The sequence below is a fragment of the Monodelphis domestica genome, chromosome 1 (genome assembly GCF_027887165.1).
Source record: "Monodelphis domestica isolate mMonDom1 chromosome 1, mMonDom1.pri, whole genome shotgun sequence".
Lineage (NCBI taxonomy): Eukaryota > Metazoa > Chordata > Mammalia > Didelphimorphia > Didelphidae > Monodelphis > Monodelphis domestica.
The window spans coordinates 311,232,406-311,258,651 of record NC_077227.1 but is presented as its reverse complement, the minus strand read 5'-3'; the positions used below and the strand labels follow the sequence as shown (position 1 = coordinate 311,258,651).

At 34.3% G+C, this 26,246-nt stretch overlaps 1 protein-coding gene across 1 annotated transcript in view; it reads right to left on the bottom strand.

Moving 5' to 3' along the window:
• The window catches only part of FSTL4 (follistatin like 4), an 857,042-nt gene that overhangs the window by 321,061 nt on the left and 509,735 nt on the right, over window positions 1-26,246 (bottom strand). Inside the window, exon 5 of the mRNA XM_007473404.3 lies at window positions 5,114-5,304. Within this exon, the coding sequence (XP_007473466.2) occupies window positions 5,114-5,304 (191 nt within the window). The remainder of the gene's footprint in view (window positions 1-5,113; window positions 5,305-26,246) is intronic.

Below are 26,246 nucleotides of genomic sequence, written 5' to 3'. Positions count from 1 at the left end.
CCAAAAACATTTATACCAGGCAATATAATATAACATATTAGAGATAGGATGAAGATCACTTGCATTTATGAACTTGGAAGGTGTCAAACGTTTTCAGTGGCATCATGTATATCCCTTACCCATTTCATTGTCACGGAAGAAGAAATACCTCTTTTTTTCTTCCATAATACTAAGGGTAGTTGTTGTTTATGATGTTTTTAACATACAATGAATTATAACCATCTGGCTTTTGGTCATCTCCTCCAACTAGAATATATCACGTTGTAAAAGTTTTCTCCAAGAGGGCAGAATCAATAGATTAAATAATTCTGTACTTTCCTCACACAAGCACAGGGAGATAAAAATCCAAACCATAGCTGGATGGGAAGATAGTGGAAACTTAATAAATATTTATTGAAAGAATCACATATCCAGAGTTCTTATCAGAGCAAATCCTTTCTTTAATGCTTGATATTTTTTAATTCATCATAATCTTACTACACATATTATAACCATTTTCCTGTGTATGTGTGTGTGTGTGTGTGTGTGTGTGTGTGTGTGTGTGTAATTTCACTTGAAATTTAAGTGAATGCCCATTGTTGAAGATGAAAGATGAAGCATATGATGAAGATTCTTGTTTCACGCCAGAGAGGTCATGAACTTATGAAGAAACATTTTGAGACGTGGCCAATGTTGGAATATTATTACATTTAATATGCATATTTTGAAGGTTTTTCATTTTCTTTTATTTAATTATTCATGAATAGGAAAAATAAAACAGTTCTTTATAAGAACAAAACGAATACTACTGAGGTAGAAGTAGGATGGAGATTTTTGCTACTGTACCACAGAAATTTTTACACCAGATTTTCTATTATATGAGAATTCAAATTCTGGCTCTACTATCTGTTTGACCTTGGACAAGCCTTGACAATGCTCTGGGGCTCATCTTCCAGCACTGTAAAAGAAAAATGTTCTAATAGAGGTTTTCTGTCTCATTTTCAGTTATAAATCTGGTGATACAAAGACTGTCATGGTACATAGTCCAAAGGGCCAAAGGGCTAAATGAGAGTTAAGTGATGTGCTCAGTGTCACATAGATAGCAAGTGTCTGAGGTCAGATTTGAACCCAGGATGTCATCTTTCCAGGCTTGCCTCTCTATCCACTGACTCACCTAGATGTCTCTGTATCAATGTATTTTTAAAAAATTAAAGATATCTTTGGAAATAATATGGAGAGATACAATAAAGAAAAATACCAAGGATTTAGGTTTTCATAATGTTTTATGTATTTCATTTGACCATCACAATAAACTTTTAAGTTAGGGACTATTATTATTTTTATTTTGCAGATGAAGAAAAACAAACATACTTTGTAAATATCTGAGGCACAATTTTATTAAAACCTGTTTGATTTCAAATCCTGTACTTTATACTCAATAGATAATATGTAGATACCTTAGACATAACAGAAGTGATACTGGGGCTAGTACAGAGTAAAATTTAAGCCAAAAGAGTAACTAAACTACCATGATTCCTTATAATTTTAAGAATCACCCATCACTGGACAGTTACTAGTTAAATGTCATCAGATAGATATACTAGAAGGCTGGACTACTAGGGGGAGTTAACTAGATAAAATCCATTAGTTCATTCTAGGTCTGTCACTGTCTGATGGGTTTGAGTTGGTCCTCTCTTCAAAGGAATCACATTAAGACTGTGAAATAGGTGACAATGAGCTAAGTAACCACACTTGTCAATCTATGTGACCTTAGTTCTAAATTACCAAGGGACTGGGGATTCAGATGAGCAAGGGGAATTAGAGGATTGCGCCTGCTATTCATGTTCCTTACTGGCAGGCCAGATAAAGAGTCTTTTTTCTGTTCTCAAGGTATTTATGTTGATTTTTAGCATTAGAGAATAGATGAACTTTAGACATATTTTGCTGCTCTGACTCTAAGAACACATAAATGCGTGAGAAGAATAGGGAAAAAAAACCTAATTCCTTGGTGAATTTCAGGCCTTTGTAAAATGACAAAATAAGAAAAGAATTTGGAAAGAATTCCTGGAAAACGAGCCTATTGTGTAAACCACAAGCCCTGAAACTGGATAGGAAACATAAGGAAAAGGTTTACCTGGAAGAATTATGTAAAAAAGAATTAAGTAAAAACAATAATTTTGTATAGGATATGGGGTAATTTTTATGTGCTTATCATTCTCATCTTGACAAATTACTTAAAGTCTATTTAAAGTAATAGAAGTAGAGAAAGTAAGTCAATGAACAAAATTTCATGCAGTTAAGTAAAAAGGTTTCATTGAAAGTGAAATCAATCATAAGTTCCAAGATTAATCTTGGAGAGAAGGAAATATATATTTATTGATAACTGATTTACTATTCATAAGACTGACACATTTTTACTGGGTCATTTGATTTATTATCAAGAGAAAATCAAATTGGTATAGTATAATTTAGTTGCATTATATTCTAGAGATTTATAAATGGAGCTTTAAATGTGTTACATTTAAAGAGGAAATAAATAGTCCAATGGCCACACTCATGAATGAAATCTTCTTTTCACAAGGAGAAAATTTCTTTGATTTCAGAGGATGAGCAGCTCAATGAAGGCATCTCTTTTTATGGAAGTGAAATCTGACTTTACTGGGATTACAATTCTTAGGGCAAGAATTCTTTGAGCAAAAAGCAACCTGTATATCTTTATGAAATTTGTAGTAATTCTTAACTCTGAATGGAAATAAGAAAATTCTTTTTTTCTTATTAATCTAAAATAATGTACAAATTGAGATTCTTTTTTAGCCCAAAGAATTTTACTCATGTTTCCCATAAAAAAGAATATGCTTGAGATTCAAGAAACTTCAAAGACCTCTGACCAGTCACTTTCCCTCTCTGGTGCCTTACATTCCCAATTTGTAAAAAAAAGGCAAATAAGGAACAATGCTGTCTCATTGTGGGAATCAGATGAGATAATCAATGTGACATTGCAGGAACATGCCAATTGGGACACAATTGTGAGCACCTATTTTAGGATGGGAATCTACTGCACACAGATTTAAAATGTCAATGAGTGTTTAAGGACACTTAGTAACATTTTTTTAAGACATAACTGTTCTACAAATATTTTTTGCTTGACTTTTTGCTGAAAGTAAGCATGTAGCATAGAGGCAGGATCAGAGAATATAAGGCGTGGACCCAACAGATAATTCAACTGAAAAATTTCATTGGAAGAACTTTGGGTTTAGAATAAGAAGTCCAGGATTAGTATCTCTATGCTGCCACTCACTACCTCTGTAATTTTGGGAAAGTGGACTTCCATCTTTGGGCTTCTCTAAGAAATATTTGGAATCGTACGAATTGACTGAAAGGTTTTTTTGCTGATGCTAAAAAAAGTATGATATAATGGATAGGGCAATGAACTTGGGAGACAGAATGAATAATGATCAAGTTCTACTTTAGAAACCTATTAGATGTTTTGCTTTGGGGCAGCAATGGGGCACAGTAGATAATACTTCCGAGTTAAGAAATGACTTCAGATACATACTTACTATGGGAAAACTACTTAATCACTATTTGCCTCAGTTTTCTCAACTAAAAATTAGGGATAATAGTATCACCTAATATTGAAAGGAAATCTGTGGCAAATAGAGTATACTAAAAAGAAAAGACATCACTCTGCCAGCAAAAGTCCATGTTGTCAAAGCTATGGTTTCTAAAAAAAGTAAATGGATGACTCTAAGAGTTGGAATAAAAAGAAACCTGAGTACCCCAGACTCTTTCCTTTTGAATTATGGGGCTGGAGAAGACTTTTCAGAATTCCTTGGGCAAGAAGGAGATCAAATCTGTCAATCAATTCAGAAATAAATTAATTCAGACTTTTCATTGGAAGAACAAATTTAATCTGAAGGTTAAAATATTTTGGCCAGTTAAAGAAAACACATTACTTATTGGAAAAGACCCTTATGTTGGGAAAGATTGAAGGCAAAAAGAGAAGGGAATGGCAGAAAGTAAGATGGATAGACAGTGTTATGGAAGCAGTGAACATCAGTTTGGACAGACTTCATTAGATAATGGAGGATACAAGGGCCTGCTATGCTTTGGTCTGAGCTGTCATGAAGAGTCTGAATAACTGAATGATTGAAGAACAACCAAAAAATACCTACCTCCCAGGTTTCTAGTGTGGATCAAATTATATAATAATTCTAAAGATATTAGAATAGCACTAGGAATCTAATAAGCTCTATAGGAATATTAACTATTAGTTACTATTATTATTCTAATTTAAATTTCTCTGTGACTTAGTTTCTTCCTCTATTTAAAAAGGGATTGGATTTAAAGAACTTTAAGGTCTGATCCAGTTCTGCATGTATGATCTTGTGATCATATCAAGAAAGAAATTAAAGTACAAGAGGATAACATATTGAAATTGTGACAGAGACAGAGTTCTCTTGTCCACATGGAGTGATATTTCCATTGTACTATGCATACTATCAAAATAAATTCAGAAATAGCTTAATCTCTGCACTAAGGAAGGTCATTTTATTCTTCTTTGCTTTGCTGTCTCTAGTACTACTACCATGGTGAATTCAAAAGGTCAGGAATTGGTAATTAAAGGTAAAAGTCTGTAGTTTATCACATTTGACTTCTCTGACAAAGTACCTGTCAATAAGTACAAAGTGGAGAAGAAGGAACTATTATTTATTCTAGGATTATTTCCACAAGTAGGCAAGGACTTGAGGAAGAAAAGAAGTTCATTTTCTAATTAAAACACTTGAGAACCACTCTGAACTATGTATTTTGCTAGCTAGAATAGAAGGCTTTAGAGTATGTTTGCAAATAAGAACTGTGGGTAGTTGTTAGAATGAAGCAACAGAAACAATTTTGTCCCTTATAATATTTTGAACTGATCTAAATGAAGGATTGCCAATATCTGGGAGCAAAAATAGAAGGAACACCTCTTCCAAGAGAGATTTCTATATCTGTTTAACACTAATAAGACAGATAGTCAATATTTACCATTCACAGAAGAATTCAACTCTGTTATGTTTAATTTCCACATTGAGTAAAAATTGTTATTCCCTTTAAAATTCAATTGCCTTCCCAACCTAAACAATATACTGACCTGAGTCAGTTCAGAGCTGCTGAGATATCCATTGCTATTATAATCTAAGTGCTTAAACAGAGATTCCACAAGGAAATGCTTCTGGGAGGATGAATCTGGAACAAGGATGCTGTTCTGAGAGTGGCGGCGAGCTTGTAGATCTAGGAGGATGTGCTTTAGACGGTTGTAGTCAGCCATGGTACATGTGTCACCTGAAAGAGAATACTCGATTAGTGGATCTGGATTGATTTAAAAGAATTGCAGCTTCATCTGCTGAGAGACTTGAGGAAACATTACCTTTCAGCAAATCCTGACATCTCTTTACTTTCACCTAAAAGTTTAAAAGCAGGCAAACATATTCCCAGAAAGAACAACAAGTTTAAATCAATAATACTAAATTGCACTTAATTACAAGAGGTAAGCTTTCAACATAGAATTATTTAAAACTAGAAAAAAGGTATACATATTTATCATCAGGATACAGATGGGAATCTCTGGACAAACTCTTTGCTTTAGAAAAGTGAAAAATGACAACCTATATCAATCATTTGCTGTTTCTATCAGTGACTTGCCCAGTGAATATTGTTAGGATCATGAGGCATTTTGGCAAATGGAGCATGAAACAGACTATGACACTCAATGTTTTTTTTTTCCTGATTGGTGATGCATTCCAGAAGGAACCCTGAATCAGGTACAAGATGATAAATTATCCTCAGAATACTAATAGAGAGATGGAGTCACACTAAAAGAGAATGATGAGGCCAGGGCTGCCTCTTGTGCAGGAGGTTTACTGATGGAGCCAAACTGTCAGTGCCAAACTGGAGATTTGACTATTTTGTAACTCGTCTTTTATCACAAACTAAAGAAGCAAAAAGATTTTTATCTTGGAAGCATGACCATTTGGATGACAACTGGTAAGGTAAAAGTTTCTTGACTAGTACTCTATCTGCACAAGACTATTATTCCTCATTTCAGAGAATGTCTTTTGACCTAATAAGTATTTATACTGATTTTTGAAAGAGAAGGTATAGATAAGGAGAAAACCTTGATAAAAAATCAATAAATTGTGAAATACTTTTATGACTTCCAAAAATTCACCTTAGGTCAAACAATACTTTACCTTTAAATAAACTTTAAAAGATAAATTGATTCATGAAGGTAAAGATGTTGAGGAATCAGGTCCCAAATGGATGAAGACCTTGGAACTCTTCTAGGCTTCTATTAACAAGACTGTTAACTAGATGAATGGGTGGGCGCAATATAGTGGGATTAGATTTTAGAATCAAAAAGATTTTAGCTGTAGGTAGGAAGGGGGAAGTGAAAAAGGCTGATAAATAGTCCTATGCTACTAATCTCGAGAAATAGGTGATCATTTCAGGAATATATAAACTCCTGGAGTAATTTAGGGTTCTCAAGGTCTTCTAGACTTCAGGCTTCTGGACATATGCCCAGGTGCCTTGTTACAGAAATGCCAATGGAGATTTTGGTATGTCTTCACACCAAACACAATTAATACTTGAATTTCATCAATGTCCTTCTTAAAAGCTTGGCAGATGCAATAAATTTTTTGAGCCATATTTTTGGCCCTGAATTGAACCTCAAGTGAATTGAATAAGTTTGTCAATGTATTCCCTTGTGACCTTGTGAGGACTTTGTTGTGAAATTATTCACTAGGAATGAATCAGAATACCAGAAATTTTTGATTTTCTGTAATCAGTAAAGACCTCACCCACTCTATGTACCCTCTGCAGAATACTGTCATTAAAAATTCCTGAGAAAAGGTGACAAGAATAAACAATATATTTGAATAAACAAAAAATTAATTGCCTCATTTGATAAATTTAAGTCTCTCTGATAGTGTGTTAACATTAGTGACTCTCATCTTGATGCAACTATTGTTTTTTTTTAATTTTTTTATCCACCATATTCAGAAGGTCTATTTGGACAGTGCTGGTTCGGGCCTCTATATACTAAAGATACTTTGTGTCATATTGATAAGTAGCTACCAGATCTCCTGATAAGGTAATTCAGAGGTAAGGATAGAGGCTAATTTTGCATTTCCAAACACACCACTGAGAGCTGTACTTGGGGAAAATGAGCAGTATTCCTTGAATATGGCAATTAGTGGGTATACATAACAATTAATAAATCAGTAAACATATCAAACATCTATCATGTTCAATCATGTTCCTAAATACTATGATGGGCACCCAGGATTAAAAACAAACAAACAAAAGTCAGCATTTGGCCTCAGGGGGATTTATAATTCAATAGAAGAGAGAAGATTTAAACAAAAATATGAACAAGATGAAGATGAATAGGAAAATAACAAGGGAGGCACAGGAATAAGAATGTTTTAGGGGAGGTTTTCTGAAGAAGATGGAATTTTATTGGGCTTTAAAGAAAACTAGGTAGTCAGGAGTTGGAACAGAAGATGGAGATATTTCTTGTTATGGAAGAAGAACATAGAGAATATTTGGAGCTGAAAGATGGAGTGTTTTGGTTAAAAAAAAACAGGCAGGAGGCAAGTGTCATTGAATCAAAGATTATATATATGGGAATAAGGTGAAAGATAACTAGACATGTAGAAGCAGGCTAGATTATGAGGGCTTTGAATTTCAGACAGAGTATTTTATATTTTATGCTGGGGGCAATAAGAAGCCACTGGAGCTTACTGAGTATGGGTTAACATGACTGAAGGTAGGATGGATTGAAATGGGCAGAGACTTGAGGTAGGCCAACTCCCCAAAAAGCTTTGCAATAATTTCTGCATGGAGATGAGGTCCAGTACAAGAGGGGTAGCAGAGTCAGAGGAGAGAAGTGCAAAGGTGAAATTGACCCATTTTGGTAACAATGTAGGTTTGGGTAGCAAGAGATAATAAAGAATAGAGAAAAATCCTTAGGTTGCAAGCCTGAGACAGAGGAGAGTGTGATGTCTAATAAGAAAGATCAGACAAAGGTGGGATGGTCAGAGGGCAAGCTGATGAGTTTTGTCTTGGCTATATCATGTTTAAAACATTTGCCTGGCATCCAAGTCAAGATACCTGAGGCAGTGTTGGAGATGCCAGATTAGAAGTCAGCACAGAGATTGGGAAAGGAAACATAGATTTGGGAGTCATCAGATTAGAGATGGTAACTAAATCCATGAAAGCTGATAAAGTCACAATTGAAGTATTTGAATGAACTAAGAAAAGGGAATTCATAAAAAGTATAAGAAACAAGGGGTCAGCACCTAGGAAGCAAGAATAGTCCTTTAAAGTAATAAACTACTAAATAGGAGATATTGGGATGTATCCCAAATGTCCTGTGCACCTTAATCCATTATCTCTCACACCCCTTAGTCTTGGAAGCACTGGCTTTTCCTTGGTGTCCTGAGGCTTCTCTCTTTTCTCTGTCGAGGAGAGGAAAATTAATTATGTGGTGTTTCAGCTTCAGTCTGTTTGGGCCCCAAATTCTTGATCATTGCTCTCTCTCTTCTATTATTTATTTGGTCCTAAGGGACAGTGAAACTCTGGGGATGATTAATTGAATGCAAATTTAGGATTGCCATTAGAATTACCTTCACCAAATACCACTAAGGGAATGTTCAAAATGAAATTACCATGAAAGCCCTGGATGGCCGTTAAAGTATTTCCGAAAGGAAAATTTCCAAAGGAACATTCCAGGCACTGCCATTAAAGAAAAATGTATTCCTGAGATGATGGTGACCAATACTACAGGTATGATTTTTTATATGATGGCTGACTCCTTCTCTATTCCACCATTAATTTTTCTACCTTTGTCAGACCACTATATCATCAAGCCTCGGGATTTTAAGAGAGGTTGGACTTCCAGCTGCTAATTCTTCCATGATTAGAGTATTAAAAGGCAAGATCCAATTGTAAATGTTCACTCCAACAGAGGACTTGTTTTGTCACAACACAGAGGAGAGCAGCAGGCCTTCCTAGGAAGTGGTATTTACATACAGACATGAAGAAGCTGGCAAAATACACCTGCTGAGCTTTTAGGAGTTAATTGGGAATGTGAATGATAAACTACTCAGTAAGCAGTGTCCTGTTTCTCTAGGCTACCTAGAATGATAGGACTCTCACTACCATTGCAGAGCTTAGTTTCAAAATTCCTCCTATTTAATTTAGTGAATGTGGTTCAACATCCAAGTTTCCCATTGTATTTTTGGTGACCTCACCTGTCAAAAAACATGGAAGGACAAAGAGTTGCAAGCTGGCACTGATTGAATTCTCTTTCTTAGGCTTTGAACTCAGCAGTTTTCAAATATATTTAATTCTACTTCTTGTAGTCTTGTACATGGGATTTCTCTGCCATCAGGGTTAAAACTGCTCTGAGGAGACCTGGGAATCTGAACTGTGCCCAGGGGAGCTATTCAAATAACCACCAGGAATAAACCTAGAACCATCACAGAAAATGCATTACCTACTAATATTCCCTACCCAGATAACACAGACCAAGAATGGAGATTCACTTCCTATAAACAGATTTTACATCCTTGTTACATTTTTTATACTGCTTGATTAATCAATCAAAACATATTAAGCACCCATTATGGGTGAATCACAGTGCTAAGCTCAATCAGATAAACATATCTTCCTTTATAGGTAGAATTCTGAGCTGCCACTAAAGAAATATCTATGACCTGCACAAATCTACAATCAAGAACTTTATAGTTCTTTTTAGACAATTGGTCTCAGAATGAGCATTCAAAGAATTATGAGGAAGAACTGATGGAATGAGCATTAGAGACCTTCACAGAAAGGAGTTTTCATTTAAGCATTAGAATAACAGGAATGGAGAGGAAATGAATGGCTTTTATTTTATTAATTGTAGATGAATGAACAAAACGGGTTTGAGCACAGGTCATTTGATCATAAATTTAAAAAGAGAACTGGTCTTAAAGGGTTAATAAGTCCCATCCTCTCGTTACATATTTCAGGAAACTGAGATGGTGAGAGGTTAATTCAAAATCAACATACTTTACACTATCTCATACAGCCTTTATTAGGCATTTGGTTGCAGGTCGGAAGCTATTTCTAATATAAAGAATGAATCTCAGTGATAAACAGGAAAGTCCAATGCAGGCAATCTAAATGCAACCTATTCTAGATAGAGGAGGATAAAGCAGGGCAGGGTGAGGGATATCTGACATCGTGAGATGCTGGGGAGAAAATGAACATGAAGGAAGGAAAAATCAGACAAAAAACTTTATTTAAAGAATTTAGGAGTCTGGAAAATGTAAAGTCTCTGGGGTTTATGTTAGCTGTTTTTCACTATCCAAACCTTTGATATGATGGGAAGGCTTTTTTCCATGGAAGGAGAGATTTTCTGAGAGGCAGATTTTACCAACACAATGAAGGAAAAAAGCTAACAATTCAAATCGTCTAGAAGAAATATAAGAAATGAACATCTGACATCCAAAGGAAAAGATCCAATGAAGGGAACTGGATATATATTCTCATTTTATGTCAAGGCAATTTTGTAAAGATTTTTTCCCTCATATGGAGGCTTAACTTGAATAAAACAACTCAGACTGAACATATATGAATAGTGCTAGAGTGATAAGAAGGTACTTTCTGACTCAGAAAGCCTCAATGAACAAATACAGTTGAAGTTCTGTGCAAAGGCAAAGGTGACCAAAGATGGAAATCATGTACAGTAAGAAACTAGTAATTGATCTCTCTTTTGTGCGTGAACTTCAAAATATGGCTGTAGCACACCACTCCTGGGTTTAAACCCCAAAGAGATAATAAGGAAAAAAAACATGTACCAAAATATTCATAGTTGCACTCTTTGTGATGGCAAAATACTGGAAAATGAGGGGATGCTCTTCGATTGGGGAATGGCTGAACAAATTGTGGTATCTGTTGGTGATGGAATACTATTGTGCTCAAAGGAATAATAAACTGAGCAATACCATGTGAACTAGACAACCTCCAGGAATTGATGCAGAGTAAAAGGAGCAAAACCAGGAGAACATTGTACAGAGAAAGATATGCTGTGGTACAATTGAACGTAATGGACTTCTCAAGTAGTGGCAATGCAATGATCCAAGGAATTTCTGAGGGACTTATGAGAAAGAACACTATCCACATCCAGATGAAGAACTGTGGGAGTAGAGACACAGAAGAAAAACAACTGCTTGATCAAATGGGTCATTGAGGATTTGATTATGGATGTAGATTCACCCTAAGGCAAATATTAATAATATGGAAATAGGTCTTGATCAATGACACCTATAAAATCCAGTGGAATTGCTCACTGGTTATGGGAGGGGATTGGGGAAAGGGGAGGGAAAGAACATGAATCATGTAACCACGGAAACATATTCTAAACCAATTAATTAAATACAAATTTTCAAATAAAAAAATCTGGCTGTAATTCTGATTTGATTAGTGAGACTTCACCACAACCTTTAGTAGGGGCACTAATCCAATCAATAGTATCATATATTATATCATATTATATAAGAGTTCCACATTTGACTCCAGTGTTCTTTCCTTTGACAGAGAAGCTTCCAAACCCTGGAGGCTAATTCTAATCCTGAACTTCTTACAGCCCGGAAGCACATGCTGATCTTTTCTATCTTTTGGTTTATTGATTTGTTTTCATATTTTTATTTCATTTTTATTTCATATTTTAAAGAAAATGCCCAAGGCTAATCAGGCATTCTTCCATTCCAAGCTCCTCTGCCAATGATCTATTGCATGCCACAGCTCCCAACCCATATATGTTCCCACCCTCATTCTACTTTTGAGATCTCTTTAAAGGGTTTTTGTATCCCATTAGAATTTAAATATCTTTTGGAAAGGGACAATTCTTCATTGTATTTTTATTTGTATTCTCAGTGAAGGACACATAGTAAGGATTTAATAAGTGCTTCTTACTTGAGTTGGCCTGTGAAAATTAATTGAAGTATCCTCTGAACTACCACATCAATAGGAATGACCCTCCTTGCATCTTTATAGTTTTGAAAGAGTTATTCAAATATATTCTACATGTTTTATTAACCTACAGAAAGACAAACTTCCTAAATTCAGGGACAATGCCTCTCTTTTTTGTAATCCAAAAAAACCTCCTTCAAATCATGGCTTGCCCATCATAAGACCTTGGACCATTGCTCAGATATGGGTTATACTTTATGTATCAATTGTAACTGGCTCCCAAAAGATTGGCAAACTGATCTGTTCTCAGAAATAAAATCACTAGTGAGACTGAGGCATCTGAAAAAGATTGATAAGGGGATTCTGGGATGCTGGGTGGTGGGTTCAGGGGCTTTTTCCTTGGGATACCATGTCTTGCCAATAAATAAATCCAGCCATAAAGAAGAGGAAAACAAACAGGAAGGTAAGAACAGAGATACTGAAGGCAAACTACCCCATCATCAGAATTTTATTACAAGTTGGCAGGGACAACATCTCAGGGTACATGTCTTTATTACTTGTCTGTAGACAGAAAAGCCACGAAGCTGATGAAATTATGAAAAACTGTAACAATATTTTCTTTTCCTTCAATCATCCAGTGTCCTCATAACAGTGTCTAATAGTGAAGGAAGAAAATGTTCAAAATCCTTAAACATCTTAAGAGGTAAAGAGGCACAATATCTGAAGTACATACTACATGTAGGTGTATTATTTAAAAGGTTTTATAACTTGCCATTGTGTTTTCCAGTCATTTCAGTTATGTCCAACTCTTTGTGTCCCTATTTGGGGTTTTCTTGACAAAGAAAATGAAGCTGTTTGGCATTTCACCCTCCAGTCATTTTATGGAGGAAAACAGGATTAAGTGACTTGCTCAGGATTACATAGCTAATAAGTGTCTGAGGATGATTTGAACTGAGGTTATTCTGACTGGGCAACTTGAGGGCAAGGTGGATAGAGTACTAGCCTTGAGTAAGAAAGACCTGATTTCAAATTTAATTCTTGGAATCCTATTCTATATTGATTCTCGGCAGGTACAAGGATTATAACAGGCTGTGATTTGTTTTCTTTATTCTTAAAATCTGCTATATGGGTCAAAGGATTCAAGTGAAAAACTCAATTTAAGTATTCTGTACAATGGAAAGAAAAGTATAGATATAGCTTTAAAAGATCATATAACCACCAATAAATTTCAATAAGTATAGCACTGGGCATTAACTATTTAATATAGGTGACAAAACACTGGTCTTGAGATCAGAAGATATGGACTTTGGTACTTAGCAATAGGAATTCAGCAAATCACCTAATTTCTCCATGTGTTAGATTTCTCATCTGTAAAATAAGGAGATCGGTTTTTATATTACTTCTCACTTCATTAATATTATTGTGAGAAATATAACTTGTGAGCCATAAAACATCATAGACATTTGAGCTATTATTGTAAAAACTCATGAAAATGTCTATACTATAATTTTTGTGAGGAGAAGGCCTACATCTTACAGCATCCACGCATAAGAGCTTTGTATATAGTTAGGGGGACATTAATTTTTTTGAATAAGGATAGAGAAAAGATATTCATGGGATATTTGTGATAATAAACTGACACTAGATTAGTAAAGTTAAATTAAATAGAAAATTTAAATTAATTAAATAACTTTAAAATTATTTTCTCTAAGAGAACTAAGTACTAAAAATGAGGCCTGATTTAGGCCCATAACATCTAAAGATGGAAGTAAAATGCTTCAGAAGAATGGTCTGTTTGGGATTCTGTGAAAGAAAAGGAAAGGGACAAAGAAAAAAGAAATTAGGGTCATTTTTCAATACTCTTTCCCCAGTCTCATTAGAGCTTTCTCTACCATGCCATAAAAAGCACATTGAATGCAAAGCTAATTACATCCTTTCATTACCTCTCTGAATGTAAGTAACCTCTCTGCATGCCCTAACTCTTAACAGGTTAGCTCCTGCTTGAACTTTTTCTACCTTGGACCAAGGCGGTACTTTAATACTTCTCTTTTGTATTCCAATTCTTATGGTGCTTTTGTCAATGAAAATATAAGTTCCTTGAAGGGAGAAACTCGTGTTGTACTTTCTTTTATGTATGTATACGTGTGACACATAATTTATTTTATTTTTTAAAACATGATATTTTATTTCCCTCATTACAAGTAAAAGCAATTATTAACATTTATTTTAAAACAATATTTAATATTAACATTTATATTAAAACAATATTTGGGTTCCAAATTCCCTCCCTGCTTCCCACTGTCTCTCCCTCCTTCACATTCTACGTCTTTTCTAAGACAATGAATTTTCCTTTCTGATATAGGTTTTATGTGTGCAATCATGTAAAATATTTCACCATATAAATAATTTTGTATAAGACATCTGAAACAAAAGAAGAAAATAAGTAAAATATGGTATGTTTTAAATGCATCCAGGCTCCATCAGTTCTCTTAAGACAATGACATTTTTCATCATAAATCTCTGGGATTATCTTGAATCACTGTATTCCTGAGAGGAATTTAATTGTTCATTAAAAATATTTCTATTGGAGGTGGGGTCAAGATGGTGGCCTAGAAGGAACAGAAGTTCAGACCTCTGAATACCCTTCCTAACTGATCACAAATTGAATGCTCCCAAGGGATTGAAAAACAAACTTAATAACAAGACAAAGCCAAGGAACCCTCCTGCAGGACTTAATTCGAAAGGTAAGCCCCCTGAAAAACTGAAATCCGAGAACACTTTGGTTTAAGGGGAAGACAGAAGGAAGATTCCAGGACCCATTCCCCCTCCCACCCAGAGTCCTGAGACTCCAGCGGCAGTAGGAATTTCTGGGTGGACAAAGGTGCTGGTCTGGAGGGTGCACCTTGCGAGCAGGGCTGAGCCAAGTTCAGAGCTTCCAACACAGACAGTGGGGAAGGAGATAGAGAGGGAATATAGAGCTGTCAGCCTGGCCAAAGCTGTGGAGATCCTCTATATTTGCTCCAGCCTTCCAGGAAGTTTTGGACTCAGAGTACACCCAGCCCAAGTAAGCTGAACTTAATCCCAACAAAAGGTCTCCAGAACTCAGGGAAGCCCAGGCTCCACACCCATCCTCATTGACTGCTGGACTTTAATCCAATCAAAAGCCTCCAGAGGACAGGGAAGCTCAAACCCCAACAAACCTCCACCAGAGACTACACAGAGAGATCTTCTGTTAAAGCTCCAAGAGTAGAGACTGACAGAAGCCCCGAAAACCAAAAAAAATGAGAGGAGCAAGAGCACAGAAAAATACAGGGAGTAAAGAAGGGGTGAATATGAGCAAACAACAGAAAAAGAAGAGAGAAATTTCAATAGACAGCTTCTACCCAGCAAACAGAACAGAGGGGGAGAGATCAGCAAATGATAAATCAGAAATCCCAGCGAATTGGATACAGGATGTGGAAGAACTCAAAACACAATTAAGAGAGGCTGAAGACAATTGGGAAAAGAACATAAAAATTAAGATAAGTCATCTGGAAACAAAGGCACTTGAATTAAAATGAGAAAATAGTGTCTTAAAAGCCAAAATCAACAAGCTGGAAAATGAGGCAAAGGATATGAAAGGTGAGACAAAGAAAATGAAAGAAGAGGCAAAGGAAATGAAATATGAGGTCAAGAGGATGAAAGATGACCTTCAAAGAAAATCAGACCAGAAGGAAAAGGATGACCAAAAAGCCAGGGATGAAATCCAGTCTTTAAGAACCAGAATACAACAACTCGAATTAAGTGACCTCACAGGGCAGCAGGACACGATAAAACAAAACCAAAAGAATGAAAAAATTGAGGAAAATATGAAGCATCTCATTCACAAAACAGACAATTTAGAAAATCATTTGAGAAGAGACAATTTAAGAATCATTGGTCTACCAGAAGACCATGACAAAAGAAAAATCCTGGAAATAATACTACAGGAAATTATCCAGGAAAACTGTCCCGAGATCCTAGAACAAGAGAGGAAAGTGGAGATTGAAAGAATCCACAGATCACCCCCTGTATTTAATCCCCAACTGACAACACCAAGAAAAGTTATAGCCAAATTCAAAAACAATCAGATGAAATAAAAGATATTACAAGCTGCCAAGAAGAAGCCATTCAGATACCATGGGAACACAGTGAGGATAACACAGGATCTGGCTGCATCCACACTGAAGGACCAAAAGGCATGGAATATGATATTTTGGAAAGCAAGGGAACTAGGTCTACAACCAAGAATCAAATACCCACAAAAACTGACTATATTCGTACAGGGGAAAGTATGGTCATTCAACACAATAGAAGAATTCCAAGCATTCATAAAGAAAAGACCAGACAGACCTGAACAGAAAATTTGATGTCCAAGCACAGAACTCAAGAGAATCATCTATTCCGAAAAGGCGATAAAAGACTATCTGTCCTTTGATCCAGCCATAGCACTGCTGGGTTTGTACCCCAAAGAGATAATAAAGAAAAAGACAAGGATATTCAAAACGTTGTTCTTTGTGGTGGCAAAAAATTGGAAAAGGAGGGGATGCCCTTCAATTGGGGAATGGCTGAACAAATTGTGGTATATGTTGGTGACAGAATACTATTGTGCTACAAGGAATAATAAAGTGGAGGAATTCCATGGAGACTGGAACAACCTCCAGGAAGTGATGTAGAGTGAGAGGAGCAGAACCAGGAGAACATTGTACACAGAGACTGATACACTGTGGTACAATCGAACGTAATGGACTTCTCCATTAATGGCAATGCAATGTCCCTGAACAATCTGCAGGGATCTATGAGAAAAAACACTATCCTCACGCAGAGGACAAACTGTGTGAGTAAAAACACAGAGGAAAGGCAACTGCTTGACTACAGAAGTGGAGGGCACATGATTGAGGAGACACTCTAAATGAACACCCTAATGCAAAAACCAATAACATGGAATTGAGTTCAGATCGAGGACACATGTGGTACCCAGTGGAATCGCACGTCGACTAGGAGAGGGGTGGTGGGGGGGGGGGAGGAAAAGAAAATGGTCTCTGTTTCCAAAGAATAGTATATGAAAATGACCAAATAAAATGTTTAAAAACTAAAAAAAAAAAGTAAACAAGAAAAAATATTTCTATTATTCTGTACAGTGTTCTTCTGATTCTGCTGACTTCATTTTTATCAGTTCATGTAAATATTTCCAGATTTTAAAAAATCATTCTGATCATCATTTCTTATAGCACAATAGTATTTATACTGTATACAATACTGTATATAACAGTATACTGTAAATTGTTTAGCCATTTTCCACTTGATGAACAATTCTTTAATTTTCAATTCTTTGCTACCACAGAAAGATATGCTATAAATATTTTTGTACAAATAGATCCTTTCCTTTTGAGAAAAATATCTCTTTGGGATACAAACCAAGTAGTGGTAATTGTTAGGTCAAAGGATATGCAGCGTTTTAGAACCTTATGTGCAAGGTTCTAAATTTAACTCCAGAATGATTGGATCAGATCAGAATTCTACCAACAGTGCATTATTGTCTCAATTTTCCCATATCTCTTATAATTTTCCTTTTCTTTCATATTGGTCATTGGGATAGTTATAAGTTTTTAATTCAGAGTTGCTTTAATTTGCATTTTTCTATTCAGGAGTGAATTAGAGAATTTTTTTTTCATATGGCTATAAATAGGTTTGATTTCTTCATTGGAAAATTTCCTGTTCATATCCTTTGACCATTTATCAATTCTTATCACAATGCCTGACATATAGCAAAGGTTTAAAAGCTTATTGACTAATTACCTGAGAAAAACATTAGAGCAGGAAAAGAAGTATGAATTTTCAACAGAGCAGGGACTCTATATTTACCTAGGTGATCACAGATCTTAAAAGCCCATTGCTTGAATGGCATGCTTGAGAATTGAAAACAAGATGAAAATGGTTACAAAGAAGAATTCTACCTTTTCCGTTTCTGAAATCTTCAATGGAGCATCAAATGAAAAAAAGTAGAAATAGCATGAATGAAGAATGAAGGGAAAAGCACTAAAAGGGCAACATATTGTAGTAGTGTATGTGCATGAATAAATTATCAAACATCTGGCCAACTACATCTTCTTTATACAAAAACTAACCACAATTTCATATGTGTGTGTGCATGCTTTAGAATTATGAGTGCTTGAAAACCCTATTATTTTAAGAAAATTAAATAGTTCTTACACATTTTATTATAGTATTTGCAGAAAGATTATGGATTTTATTTAAGTAGAGACTAAATTGAAGCATTTTGAGTAGTGACCCAGACAACAAAAGAAAGGGCAGATGTTTTTCTTAAGCATCAAGTATGAGCAAGAAACTCTACTAAGCAATTTAAAAAATATAACCTTCTCACAAAAACCTGGGAACTGGATACTTTCATTTTCCCCATTCTATGACTAAAGAAAGTAAAGGCAACTAGAACTTAAGTGACTTTCCCAGTTATAATAACCAGTAAATATTGGAGAAAAGATTTGAACTTAGGTTGTCTTGATGGCATTATGGCGATTTTGCCATCCATCTGCTTTATGAAGTTCTTAACTGAAAGTCTTTATGGATATAATGTTCTTATCTCTTTCCACTAAACATCTCTTATATGTGGAAATATATATTTGCTGTGTCTTTACTCATATTGTTTCCACTACCTGGAATCTGGAATGCCTTTCTCTTCATCTTTGCCTCCCCTTTTCATTCTTCAAAAGTTTGCTCATCCTTAAAGGCCTAATTCAATTCACACATAATTAAAGAAAATATCTCAAATACCAGGTCAAAGGGAAAATTTTTTCTTGAAAAGGTAAATTACATATTCCTTCAATTATGGTTGTATACATATATGTGTACATACATTTCTCTTCCAAATTAAGCTATAAATTCCATGAAGAGAAGTATTATAATTTTTGTCCAATCTAAAGTGAAACTGATCATAAAGAGTTCATTACATATTTGTTGGATTAATGAATGATGTAGAAAAGGGTTCTGACAAAAAAAAATTTAACTTGGGAGATTTTACTTTTCACATCACTATGAACTAAATATGTAAATATGTAAAAAAATTGTTCAATTAGTTGGCAAATGTCCTTAATTCTTATCAATGATAATTTGGAAAAGTAAAAAAAAAAGCATGTGGTACAATGGAAAAGTAATTGAGTTTCTCATGCTTTGTTTCACATTTTCTCTGAATATTCTGAGTTATGAGACCAGGGCCAAGTAATCTTTCTGATTTTTAATTTCCTCATCTGTGTAAAATAGGGAAAAAAATTCCTCCTGTACTTAGCTAATAGGTTTGTTCTGAATCATAAAAGAGACAATTTATGTAAAGTGCATATGTGTGAATGTAAAGATGGTATATGTAGAATTCAAAATGGCATATAGATTAAAGGACTATATTTAAGTATCTTGAGGATTCTACATAAACATTTAGAGGGCTCTATAACAGAAAATTGACAGTTTCCATAAACTGAGAAGCAGATTGATTTTGTGCTAAGAGGCCAGAAGGGTTGTAGCTGAATGACTCAGTGGATTGAGAGTCAGGAACAGAAAAGGGAGGTCCTAGGTTAAAATCTGACCTCAGATGCTTTCTAGTTGTGTGACCCTGGGAAAATCTCTTACCCCATCATCACCTAACTTTTACCTCTCTTCTCCCTTGGAACCAATATATGGTATTGATTTTAACATGTAAGGTAGGAGTTTAAAAAAAGAGAGAGACCCTAGGGAAAAATTAAGAACAATGAAAATGCCATCAAGGGTACCCATCCAAATTTGAACTACAGGGAATTGTAGAGCAAAAAAAAAATACTGTTGATGAGCTCTTTTGCATTAGGCATTTCTCATTGTAAGAGTCACTATTTTCTGTGTTATTTTAGTTCATAAAAATAAATCTTTATTCTATATTATTGTTAATTCAGGAGGTAGCATAGTGCAGAAGATAGAGAACTGTCCTCTAATTCAGCAGTGCTGGACCTTTCTCTGAAAAATACTGGTAGTGTGGCACTGGCAAATCAATCATTTACCGATTTAGGGTTACAAGTAAATTTCAGACTTTTTAAGTATCAGAAGAGGTAGAGAGACTTACATGAATAGAGGAGTTTATTGCCTTAGGAGTTCCCTTTACTAATGAAATTATGGTTCCATTTCTATAATGATCACTAGGAACTTAGTGACTAGAGAGAGGCAATTAGCCTAAGTATAGAAATGGCTATAATGTTTCCCAGGTTAGATGAAGAAAGATTTAGAAAATCCCCTCATGATGTATCAGAGGCTTTGTAGCATGAGACAATCTTGAACCTATTATGTGTCCCATAAGATGAATTCTCTCCTAGGAGCAGCAGATAAACAACAATTTCATATTTATCAGATTGAAAGATTTGAATACCAAGAAGTTTAGAAAATTTACCCCTAGTGGGTTCATTCTTTGGGGGAAAATTCTAAAATTCCTGTTGGCTTGACCTCCAGGTTTACAAAATCAAAAAGAAAAGACACAGACACCGAAACACACCCACACCCACATCCACAATCTACAGCCTTTCCTTCTCTGCTTACAAGGATATTTGTGAAAGTAAATCTTTTTCCCACTGGCACCTCTTTAATTATCCTTTTATTACCTTGGGACGGGCAAAACAGAAATATTTTTGACAAATGGCTCCCAGAAGAAGTGTCTCCACTGTCCTCAAGGTTGAGATCATCATAGGAGCAGGGATTTTTTCCCCTGGTTAGATCAGACCACTTCTGGACCTTTTACTCAAACTTTTGCCATGTTTTGGCAGATAAAATATTGATCAGCCTGCCAAGAAACATTGAGTTTGTTCCCATTTTCATGTCAGAACTTGGTAATGAACTACATTTATCAAGCTGATTCTCTAGGAGAAAGGTCAGCAGTGAATCTAGCTAAGTTGTTATGACATCTCATTAATCTAGTTCCCTCAATAATTGTCCCTCTTTGAAGATTCTAATATTCTACTTTTCCAATACTAAATCTCTCTGAATTTAAGGAGATTATTATAGCAGGAGCTCAGGCACATCCTCATTTAATTTCTGAGCAAAGAAAGATAGGAAGCAGGTAGCAACTTTTGGAATTAAATGTCCATCAAAGGAACACTACCCATTTCCAAACAAAGGAAAGCAAAGGAGATATTATTAATATTCCATAAACCATTTATGGTGGGGCCATCTCATTGCTGTTTGGAGAATATATTAATTCTAGTCTCATTTTTTTTCATGCACTGAAAATCCTATAGTCCTAGAAGAGGATCCTCAGAGATAACGTGGGTTATCTGTTGATTATTTATTGAGAATTCACAGTGTTCTAAAAGCTATATTGAGTAAACAGACAGCTAAATCTGATTCTCTAGAGTCTTGTGTTTGAAATCACATTGAGGAATTGTATATAATTCCTTCCAGCAGCACTTAGAAACATCCTTTTTTTGGGGGGGACTGAATTTATCTTATGGAATCATTCATTCATTCACAAATATATTCCCTCATTCATTCCCTCATTCAGAAAGCATTTTCAGAGTACCTGCATCTGTAAATGTGGGAGACATTAAGATACCAAACTCAGTTCTTATTTTCCAAAGTTTCACAATCTCTTAAAAGATAAGAAAAATAATTTTGGGATACAGATAATTTTAATTTAAGATAATCTGATAAGCCCTGAAGATGCCATAAAGCAAAAAAATAACATTTCAATTTAAGAAAAACTTCATAGAAGGGAAGACAATTGAGTAGATCACAGAACATTTAGAATGATTGTGCAAAGGGGCTATGTACCAAAATCTTGTCCTCAGTGTTCTGCTGTTTTCACAAAGATTTTCCCCTGGAATATGATACAATTAATTTGCTGAAGGTTTCAGTTTTAGGTTTCTAAGGTTACATGGTACATCATTAAACTTAGTTGAATAGGGCTAGTGAACAATGCAGGAAATTTGTAACAAGAACTGCAGATGTCTACATGAGTGTTTTCTCATTCAGTCTAGTAAGGATTTAAACATTTAATTTAAAATATCATTAAATTAAATATATCACCTTTTATCTGCAAGATAAGCCATGTAAGATGTGGAATGAATTACTGAATCTAAATAGGTTATAAATCATCACGGTTATGTGTTGGTTAGATGAATGGTAACCTGAACATGAAACTTGTCATAGCAAAAACTTACTTGTCTCATCTACTTATGCAACCAGTTCAAAATTCTTTTTGGAGAGAGAACAGTAATACAGAGTTGGCAGGTAAGTGCTGAAAGGAAATTTAAAAAATGAAAGAGCTGTTCCTGCTATAGTTCCCAGAATAATCTTCCATTGATTGGGCCTCAAATATGACAGCAGCAGCCATATCACAGTACAAATCCTACACTAATGGTATCTAATTTAGCACAGGAGTGCAAAATAGAACAAAAGTTTAATGGCAGATGACAGAATTTAATATCATTAAAGATGGCTGTTAAAGTCTATCATCATGTGCCCTCTGAGTCTTATCATCTTCAATTTAAATATTCCCAGTTTCACCTTATTGAATTTAAACTAATTTTCGAGTCTGTAAAGACTTCTTGGGATTCTGATATAGTCATTCAGTGAGTTAGGAATTCCTTTAGAATTTGTACTACCTGTAAATTTGATCAGGATATATAACACCATTTAAATCATTGATGAAATGGTTCAAAAGAATTTGATTCTCTAAATCAAAATATGCCTTTAACTTCATTGTTGACAAGGAAGTCACTCAAGGAAAACATTTCTTGATTTCACACTATTATATACACCAAAGTATATCTCAAATGAACTTATTTCATGCATATTAAATTATAGTGAAAGAGGTCAGTACACATCCCCAATACTTTATTTACTCTTACATCTTTCAGACATCGCTTATTCAAGATGTCCCAAAAGTATTGGTTCAGCATTAAGCTTTATAGCTTAGTAGCTATTAAATAAATTTAATAAGTTTTAATAGTTTTCTAAGAGGATGCCTTTAGCATGTATGTAAAGGCCTACTCAAAAGCAAACTCTTTTAATGAAGCCTTTCTCAAATTCCCTTACCCATAATGACTTTACATTTTTACTCTCAGAATTGTACTCTGAATTTTCTTATCTTTAACATTATATGTTTATATATATTTTTATATTTTAATACTTTATGAGATATTGAGTGCTATGATAAAAGGGACATATGTTATCTTTTTAAATATATATGTGCATCCTAAAAACAATACTTAAGAAATGATTTTTGCATTTAATTGAATGGAAGTAAGGCTGCCTATTAATTATCTAATGAAACTCATAACTATATTTTGGTCATTAATGGACCAGTAAGTTAAATTTGATTCTATAAAAAGTAAACAAGAAGTCCAGTAAATAGGGAAAGGTAGCAAAGTCACAAGAAAATGCCCTGATGATCTGTTCTATCCAGAGACAAGATAAAGAAGCAAGTTACTCCCCTCTTTAGAATTAAAGGATTTTATGGGCACCGAAAGTATTCATATACATATATAATTGGGTTTCTTACATATAAAATCAGATGAACTCATCAATTTGTTTTGCTTAGGCTGTTTTTATTATCATAAGTATCTGTTTATTTGATATGAAAGGGAGCCAGTACATATAAAAAAAATGTTGATGTAACAAAAAAGTTAAAATATTTTTTTAAAAAAGAAGTTATTTTCACATGGTCTGTAACATGACATCTAACTCAGACAATACAATAATATATGAAAGCTTTTCTAAGGCTTTTTAACTTTGTCTGCCAGGAATATTTATTTTTTTTCAGTCTCAACCGCAATCTCTCTGTGGAAACAGAATTTCCTGCTGGCTTTAGCTATAAGGCAAGTGACAAACTCTCATACAAGAATGATTCAATCTAATTCCACAGTGCATTCCACACATACTGTGGCAGAGGGTGATACTATTTTTGGCTGTGAAATTTCCTTTGCTTTGAAATAAAATTTTATTAATATCTTTTGTTTTAATGTTAATTACATTTCTTCCATTTCCCCCTTATAATTATGCCTTACTGAGAGACATTCCATACAACAATGTCTTTTAAAGAAAATAATAAAAAGAAAACATCTGAGAAATATATTTTTAAATCCCCAAATAAATGAAATATTTGACACCTGTAGACATCCAACCTAGAAAAAAAGTTGTGTCTTCTCATCTTTAGAGTCATTTAAAAATAATTTTGTAACACTGAATTCTGGTTGTTTTTTTATTTTTAATTCTTTTTGTATACGTTATTATACATATTCAGTATATTATCTACATTGCATTAGATACATCACTCTCTAACAGATGATGTCTTTCCATATTTCTCTACACATTATTAATATTTATTGCTACTTACAGCAAAGCAATAATAAAATTAATTCACTTATTAAGTGCCTAATATACACCAGATATTGTGGTTAGGGGTGGGAATTAAAAAAAAAGAGGTTGGAAAAGATTTTCTATAAAACATGGGATTTAATCAAGACTCAATGGCTGATGCCCCCTGCTTTAATAGGTAAGTTAATCAAGGTCTAGGGTTTTTGGGGGAAGATATTGAGTTCAATTTTAGATACTGAGAATTTATAATTGTTTGCTAAATTCCTTTTGTACATTCCCTACCTTTCACAATTTATTTATCCCATAATTTATGAACATATCCTTTCTTTTAAATTCTTTGCTACATTTTTATTGTAAATAGAAATTTTGTTTCTAATTGATGATCTTATGGGATTCTATGATTAGAAGCAAAATCTCAGAGGAAAAGAGAGTATTACTATTTGGGGCAAATTGTTTTCATTGTTGCAAATTCTCTTCTAAAATGTTTGTACTAATTGGTAATTACATCAGCAATGTATAAGTGTGACTATCTTCTCAAAACTTAAACAATATTGGCAATTCCCATCACTTTGTTTCTTATTCAATGTTGAAGGTGTTAGGAAGAACAATTGTAAGATTTGATGTGCATTTCTTATTATGACTTATATGGTTCTAAATTATTGATATTTCCTTGATATTTTATATTTCAGATAATGATGTTTATTCACACTGATTTTACTTCTTATTTTTATGTCTTAATTTTTTAATATAGGACTCTCTGATTGCATGAGAAGGTGAGAAGGAAGGAGTCTCAAGGAAATAATTGTAATGAAAATTAAAGACATTCAAGGAAATTTTCTATTATTTTATGTATAATGATGATTAGGAGTTTTTGACCCCTGCAATTTTCAGAGAATGTATCTTGTCATAGATATCAATGTTTTCTTTAAATGGAAAATATGAATTATTTTATTTATATTTAATTTTGTTTCTCTTCTCATATATAGTCCTTCAGTTTTTTATATCTATACTCTCAATAAAATCATTATTGTTTACTTTTTTTAAAGAAATTTTCACATATAGTTCAGAGATTTTCTATTGTTCCTGACATCTCTTTTATGGAAGCTATAGATTCTACTTTTCTAAATCATCTCCCTTGAACCATTCAGAAATATGCTGCTTTGCTTTAATATTTTATTCTGTAGCCACATTGGTCTCTGTCGCATTGGTTTACAGTAAAATTCCATTATCTTAGAATATTTGTTAAGTGACATTTTAAGTCATTTAGATAGTTTGGTAACCATCTTTCCTTCCATTTTAATATCTTCATTATTTACTTAACTTCTTGTGTACTACATTTTAAACTGAGTTATCTTCCTCCTGAGATCATAACTTGTTTACCTCATATTCCTCTATCTCTCACTTCCTGGAACATTAAGCTTTTAAGGGATTCCCACAGAAGCTGGTCCAGTTATTTCTGTTCTTGAGTTCCCTGAATCAGCTCGATCTTTGCCAGCAGTGTGTTGATGTCTTAGAAAGAGAACATTGCCAAGCAGGAAAGAATATGCTTTGCTTACTTATATCTTTCCATCTTAAACAAGTATGTTGGGAGTGTTGCAACTACTATTATTTTGTCAAAATGGCATAAAAAGGGCAGCTGCAGCATTGAAGAAGAGTCAGTAACAACGGAACAGTAATTGACAAGAAGATTATAGAACATCAGTATATTTGATTATGTACCTTAACAGATAATAGGGGTGAAGGAGAGGCAAAGAAGAAAGATGTGCACTAAGAAATAGTGAACCTTAATCCCAACCTGGTTATTTTGGTAGATTTTTTTCTGCTGCTTTTACCTGTATGCAGGTCAAATTGCTTTACTTTGGTATACAATTTTTCATTTAGGAGACATTTGGCATTTGATA